Here is a 7,918-nt window from a genome sequence, read left to right on the forward strand (position 1 = left end):
GGGGAGCTTCTAGCAGACAGACAGGGCTTTGTTCGTGCTCTCTGCTTACATGGCAGAGGACAGGGGTGGGTGTCCGGTGGGTGGTCACGTTCAGGCTGCTGTTACATCTCTTGCTGTTAACAAGTACTGCTTTTTCTTTCAGGCTTTTTGACTGTTTGTTCCCTTCTTTTTTCATCCTTAGTTTGATCCTGTCTCTCGAGGCAAAGCTTAATCTTCTACACAGCTATATGAATGTAACGTGGATACGCATACCATCTGAGACACGGGTAAGGTGAACCTCCCCCTTGATCGAAACAAGAGGCGAGTTCTGAGGCGTGACAGGGTGTTGCACAGGGTGGGCTGCCTGGAGACACCTTGGTGTCCTAGCAGCAGGGACAAGTCACTCACGGCACGTCACCATTGCAGTCAGGCTTATAGATTTTTCTACTTATTTGTTTCAATAACACGGTTGCTTGGTTTTTTTGCAACTCGTACTCTGTTCTGAAATGTATTTTCTAGCTTAATCTTTCTGTTACTTATTTCAGTAGTCCGTGTAGTTCAGAAAAACCTTAAAACAGACCTTTTCTCACCATTGTTTTCTCAGAACTTTGGCTTGTTCTCCTAATGCCACTGTTAGGTCACCAGTCCCAAGTCCTTTCTCTTTCAGAGAATACATTTGCACCCCATTGGACAGCTCCCAGTTTAGAGTGGCTGACAAGAGGCCACAGACTGGCACTAAACTGGAGCCTGGTTCTTTCAGAAAGCGATTTTAGAACCATGCCCAACTGGCACCTAGTCAGCCGCAAATTTCTCTGCAAATTACATTGAATAGATTGAGGCGTTAGTCTGGAGGCAAAAGGTTGCTAGGAGAGGGTGGATGTGATTTAGACAGCCTACACAGATGGGGTTTGAAAGGAGGGAAAGAACACAAAAGGAGAAAGCATTTAACAGGCTGCAAGAGGGGGAAAATCCATTTTTCTACAGTTTCTACAGTGGTAGCTACCACGTCAGAAAAAGGAGAGGCAAAATGGTCCTGTAGTTGTAAGCTCTGAGCCTGAAATTTGTGAGAGCACACGAGCGTGGCCAGGTCCCCTTAGCACTGGGTTTCTCCTTTGCCAGTTGCAGGGAGAGAGAAAGCAAGGGACACAGGCATTGAGGATTCTTCTGTGACTACTTAGTTTTACCATTTTCTTACTTACAAAGTAACAGCATTGCTCCCTGCTGAGTGCTGGGGTGCTCAAGGAATCGAGAGAGAAAGGACATTTAAGTAGCCAGGGACAAGAAGCAGGCATGCATTTCTATACTGCAAGTATATACATCTGCAGAGCTCTGAATCGTTATGGTTAGTTAAATGTTTCATATTCGTCTCTAGCAGAATTTAGCTTCATGGTGCCTGAAAGCAAGACTAAGTTTTGCAGGAGTGAATGAACACAGCCACATTTTAAAGTATCCTAGGATCCTCATTACTGCATTTTCAAGAAAGATGTTCTATTACCTTACCTAAAATATAAATTGGAACTCAGACTTCTGACACCAGTTTTATCTGCATTGTACTTCCAGTCAGAATGAATGCACCTTATTGTATTTCTCAGTCTACTTGCTGAAGTTTAATATTTCGGGCAAGATGTTTAGCTCTGGTCTGGTGCAGCACACCTTTGATTTTCATGCACCAGAGACCTGAACAATGAAGAAACCAATTTAAATAAGTTGGGTTTTGAACACGATGAATTTTGAAATACTGCTAACGCACAGGTTTGTGTGCTGCATCCCCCTCTCAGCTTTCAGCAGAACCTCATTTCTCTTCCATCAAAATACTATCGTTTTCTTTCCATGCTCTGTCCTCCCCCCTGGCTGAGAGGCAGCCTGTGTCATAGGTGCTTCCTGCTGAAGGGCCGATCCCTGCTGCCAGCCACGCAGCGGGGCGGCACAAGCAGGGCGGCTGTGTGCCCGCATCTGCCATTGATCAGGCACTGGTTGTCACAGAACCTCTGGATGACTGACCTCTGTCCTACAAACATGCTTGAAATGAGCCAAAAGCCACAGCAGGAATAAGCAAGATACATAGTCAGCACAGCCAAATGAGCTGCTTTATTTGGTGAAGAAACCAGCCTAAAATGTCAGTGCATAAATTTAAAAGTACATTTGAAATCAGTGTCAAAATCTATAGTGGATTTGGGGGGGGGGGGGGGGGGGTTGCACCAAGTCCCTGTGTGAAACTGATTTTGCGGTATCTAATTATAATTACTTTTCCATAGCAGGCCCCTTTGGCTCAACCAGAATCCCCTACAGCTTCAGCTGGGGAAGACGTTCAGTCTCTGGCTGACTCAATGGACTCGGATCGAGATTCCATCTGTAGTAATTCCAACGGCAATAATGGCAAAAACAGTAAAGAAAAAGAAAAGGACAAACAGAGAAAAGATAAAGACAAAACCAGGACGGATTCAGTTGCCAATAAAATAGGAAGCCTCAGCAAAACCCTGGGAATTAAACTGAAAAAGAATATGGGTGGTCTTGGAGGCCTGGTGCATGGCAAAATGAGCAGAGCCAATTCAGGGAATGGAAAAAATGGTGACACAGTAGAGAAAGTCAAAGAGAAGAAGTCCAAGTCTCGAAAAGGGAGCAAAGAGGAATCGGGACAGTCGGCGAGCACTTCTCCATCCGAAAAGACCACTCCATCTCCAACTGACAGAGCTAGCAACTCACCCACTGAGAAGGTGAACACTAAGTCCTTTGATAAGCAGTCTGACCCATGGAAGTACAGCACTGACGTGAAACTCAGCCTGAACATTTTGAGAGCTGCCATGCAGGGCGAACGAAAGTTTATTTTTGCTGGCCTTCTTTTGACCAGTCATAGGCATCAGTTCCACGAGGAGATGATAGGCTATTACCTGACCAGCGCACAGGAGCGTTTCAACGCAGAGCAGGAACAGAAGAGAAAGGATGCTGAGAAAAAGGCTGCACTGAATGGGTCATCTAGCAGGAAACTGGAGCCAGAAGCGTACTCAAAAGAAAAATTAGAAACGTCTCCTCAGGATAGGGCATCACCCGTCTTGCCTCAAAGCCATACAACTCAACTGGTTTTAAAATTTAAAGATCGCACTAGTCCCACTCCTGGGTCATTTTCTTCGCCTAGTAATGGTGCTAAGAAAAGTGGACCCATTCCGGTATCTGCCCACTATAGCCATACGCCACCTGTTCAGAGGCAAAGTGTCATCCATTTGCATGATGTCAACTCCAAGCCATCGAGCTTCCAAGATGATACCTACAAGCCAGTGGTTGGCACCTTAAAAACCTGTGCCACATATCCCCAACAAAACAGATCACTGTCTTCTCAGAGCTATAGCCCAGCCCGGATATCCGGGATCCGTACGGTGAACACGGTGGAATCGCTGAGCTATGCCATGCCTACCGAACACAAGTCTCAGACATACACAAATGGATTCAATACTGGTGATATTAGAGACTGCTTAGAATATGCTGATGAGGATGCTCCTCAGACCTGGTTGAACAATGATAAAAATCAAGGCAGAAGCACAGTTTGCCCAATATATTCCATCCAGCAGAACCGCTGTAAGAAGGAGAACTGTTCCTTTTATGGTCGGCCTGAGACTGAGAATTACTGTTCGTACTGCTACAAAGAAGAGTTAAAGCGCAGGGAGAGAGAAAGCAAGGGACACAGGCATTGAGGATTCTTCTGTGACTACTTAGTTTTACCATTTTCTTACTTACAAAGTAAACAGTGTTGAATTGCAGTAAAAGGAATCCTTAAGAAAAGAATAAAGGATTGATGAGTAAATAGTGTCTAGCTTTTCGCTTTTCCGGGGCAATGAGGAAATAATAGGATTAATTTATCATAAAAAAAGTATTATTTTCCATTTTGTCGGTGTCTTTTTTACATACACTGGTAAGCTGAAGGGTTGTTTACTCCTTTGTCAGTGCTGTGTATATGTTTGGTCAAAAATTTACTAATGGTGCCTGAATTTACACTGACATCACTCAGGTAGTAGAATGATAGGGAAAAGTCATAATACCGGAGATGTGGTGTTGTAGTAGGGTAGTATCTGCCTTGCAGACATTTGGAATTCTATAGCTATTATGAGAGTATTTTTTCCTCAGTAAAACCTAAATTTTTCATAGCCTTTTTTTTTCAGGAGGGTAGTGATTTTGCATACTGCACATTTTTAACACGGCAGCATATTGCATTGCTACTAATGTTTGTACTCATTTCAGTCTAAAGCTGAATGATTCTGGGAAAATGGGAGTGAAAGGTCTGAATTCATGAGGGCTGTAGCCCTTTTTTATTTTAAGTTCTTACCAGTTATTTCTACATTTCCATAAAAAGGTAGAATGAGCCAATTTTATTTGTACTGAGTATTTCAACGGGTTTTATAAAAAATATATGATGACTTGCAAGACTTCACGTCACAAAAAATCTCCATATAGTATAGTTTTGGGCACCTGAATTTCAGTAGTATTTCCATTTCTGTTAAAATTGAGAGGCGTTAAATGAAAATCCAAAAATCCTATTAGATTTGGATAATTTGGTGACCAGCTAGGAAAGTTAGGATCATTTTAGAGCTGAATGAACTGCTTGTCAAAACAAAGGTATTGCACCAATTGATTCTCTTAGCCATTGCATGAATTTAATCATTATTTATTCCTTTCTCAGCATTATTGAGTGATAAGTTATCGCAAATATAACTACTTCTTGATGTTTCTTGGAAGTCTGGTGGCTCCATCTATTTTCTGAGTCTTCTCCTAGAGTGAGTTATGTACCCCGCAGGAGGTTCCAAGATGGCTATAAAGTATCTCCAGTATGAATTGCAACTCCTAGCACATGTTTGCACAAGTCTGATACCCAGATATTTACAGAAGTATCTGCAATATTTTTGGAAACAAAACTTTGCTTATAGAAACATTTCTGTAAAGCAGACACCGCAAATACTGGTAAAGTATGTGTATGACATTAGGAAGTGTTATTCAATATAGTACTCGCCATTTTTGCACCTCTCCATCACCAACTGGTGTAATGTAGTAAGAACAGATCTTTAGCCTTGTTGCACTTGTAAGCAATGGCTCATTTACTGTCTACCTTTTTTTTTTTTTTTTTAAAAGAACCCTCACTTTCCAGAAATAGGTGAAGTGCTGCCTCCAAGACTGATTACTCTGCCACCTGAAGATGCAGAACATGAGTTCTGCCTTACTCGCTATGGAATAGCACTTTTCTGGCCCGCACAGGAAAGATTCTTTGCCAAACAGTCTTTGTTCCTGATTCTTTGCTGCTGTAGCCCAGTTTTTATTCTTGACGCAGGCTCCACCACTTCCCTTGCTTACAGTTAATCCTAGTGAGCCTTGAAACCAAGCCTGAAGTAGTCTGTGAAACAAGATACACAAATTTATGCTGACATGTGCTGGCTTTCAGGAAAAGCACATAAGCTTTTGCTAATGTCCCACTGAAATCTGTGCAACTGAGCACGTACTTCAAATTTACCATATCTTTAGGTTTTCTGCTGAGTGGGATATTTAAAGAATCATTTCAAAATAAGTCCATTAGCCACTCCTAAAAAGCCACGGTCTGTGCCGTGAATCCAGACCTGTACTTTGTATTTCTTGCCATTACTGACTGTTACTGAATTCGCATTCCTTCACAAGAGGGAGGTATCGGTGCGCGTAATGAGAGGGGAAAGCTCCGTGTGACTGCTGTCCCTCAGGTAAGCGCACTCTAAACCCTGTGCCTCCGGCCGCGCGCACTGGTCACCAGTGCCTGTTTTAGTTAAGGGTGGTGGTTACCTGCTGGTTCTCGTCAGAGAAATCCGGTTGCAGATCGTGCTAAACCAAGCCAGATCGCGTTAAAGCACAACAAATGGCATACTTATTTGTGTTTGTTGCTGAGACTGAGGAAAGTGGCAGGATAGAACTTCAAGAAAAAAAGAAATATTTAAGAATTCATAGAGCGTTAGAGTAGCAGTAGCATTTGATACTCTGAGAATTGCTTCTATGTAAAGTGCTTAAGAAACCCTACGTTAGCAGCCAGCTACACCAGCCCGTGTATTTGTCAGCTGTATCTATTCTGAATGAGGGAAAAAGTAACAGCACGTATGTAAAAATAAGCCATTACCATGTGAATTTGCTGTTTCCCATTTTTCAAAAGAGTTGTTCCTATGGTATGTTTTTAAGATCCACTGCTCACAAAAGAAAGATTTACAGCTGGACAATATTTAGATAAATTACTCTGTTCTATATTATTGAATAGACTGTACCTGTATGTTAGATTATTTTGAAAAATTAACTGGTCTTCTGAATAATAATAGGCTTGTCTGTGTAGGGTACCAAGCTTTAGTATTCACTATCATCGTCAAGTCACTCAGATATTTCCATAAATATATACCACTACTGGATTGCACATTTTTAAATATCTGTTATATGAAATACTGACAGAACACTTTAGTTGTATCTGTTTCCTCAGAATACTCCTCTTGGTATATCTTTGAATAACTTGCTTAATATTGCTGTTTTCTTTTAGAACTGTCTTCAAATACCCCACTATTCTTTTGTCCCTTAATATCTGATACTGAAAAGAAGCTGCAGGCCTACAATGCAATTTGCCAGTTAAATTCTACCCACCTTTTCCTAGTAATTGTCCTTTTTTCTGGATAAGTAATACTGTGATTTTTTTAAAAAATATTTTTAATTATTTTTTTTTATTATTATTTCTGAGGTATTTGTGGCAGTCGTCTAAAGAAGATCCCATAGCTGGTATTGAACAGTCCAAACATGCAGAAACAGTGCCTCCTCCTGAGGAAGGGATTGTCCCCCTAACCGAAGAGCCTAGCTATGTGAGGACATTTTCTACCTATTTTTTCCCAGAGGGAATCCCCAATTGCTCATGACTTGCAATCACCAGCACTGGAAGAAATTGTGTCATTCCTCAGCTAGGTATAAGAGGGAATAACCTTCAAGTGTATTTTTCTGTTGCACTAAATGGCTAACCTTTGACTGCTCTTTTGGTTTATTTTTCCTTACATTGAAAGCTATATGTAGCCCAGAGGCCAGCAAGCCCTTTTCGGTGCCTGGTCGCCCTCTCTGTACCTTCCAGAACTTAGTCCCAGCTGTACAGAACTCAGTTTTAGTTTTGCAGGACCCTGTTTGTTTCTTCTGTTAGCTCAGGTGGCTGCAAGACACGTGTATTTTTGCAGTTGCATGTGCTTTTCCCCCCTCTCTCTCCTTGACAGGGATTCAACAATTTTCACTGTTGTCCGGATCTCAAAAGTACGGACTAGATCCTGGGTAGGCTGCACCTTCCCAGAATAGAGCCAACATCACCGGGAGATATTTAGGTTGGAGGAAGCTGGATTTTTTTTAGTCTGTGAATGTACAATTTTTCTAATTTAAAAAAGGCTTAAACCAATTATGCAAGTTTTTTACGTTGTTCATAAACTCTGATACAAAGGTCTGTTTGTAACAGAGGACACCTGTAATACATAATGGGTTTCAGTCACACTTTATATTAAAGTTCCATTTGAAATGCTTTATAAAGAGTTAATCAACTATTGCTAGATTTTACAAGTATTTTTTCAAATGTGGATATCAGTTGTAGCATACGGCTAACAGGCAGCTCATTCAGAAGAAGGTGGCACAGATTATCGAAGGTAACTTCAGATATTTTGGATTTTAAAACAGTTGATTAACCTTCTGTTATTATGGTTCATTACGCTTTATAAATGCGATGGAAATACAGTGTGTGGCCCAGCTTTAGCAATTAGTTCCTACTTCCTAGGTCAAAGGCAACATTAAGGGCATCAGTGAAAGGAAGATGCTGTCCTTGGGGAGTTCCGTGTTCCTTGTTTCTTAAGAAGTCTAAGTAGGCCAAGTGAAGTCTTCAGAGTCATCTTTTCTAAAGCCGCAAAGTTGATGATGTAAGCAGTGTTGCTTGGCACGG

General features: G+C 41.5%; 1 protein-coding gene across 7 annotated transcripts in view; it reads left to right on the forward strand.

Moving 5' to 3' along the window:
* The window catches only part of OTUD7A (OTU deubiquitinase 7A), a 138,094-nt gene extending 133,010 nt beyond the window's left edge, over positions 1-5,084 (forward strand). For 6 of the 7 annotated variants that reach the window (XM_080395580.1, XM_080395575.1, XM_080395577.1 and 3 more), the window contains 2 exons: positions 182-266; positions 2,235-5,084. In XM_080395580.1, coding sequence (XP_080251706.1) covers positions 182-266; positions 2,235-3,665 — 1,516 coding nt within the window. In that variant the 3' untranslated portion in view covers positions 3,666-5,084. The remainder of the gene's footprint in view (positions 1-181; positions 267-2,234) is intronic. The other variant, XM_080395578.1, reaches the window with a different exon arrangement.
* Positions 5,085-7,918: the final 2,834 nt, after the last annotated feature.

The sequence above is a fragment of the Falco punctatus genome (assembly GCF_963210335.1).
Source record: "Falco punctatus genome assembly, chromosome: 7".
Lineage (NCBI taxonomy): Eukaryota > Metazoa > Chordata > Aves > Falconiformes > Falconidae > Falco > Falco punctatus.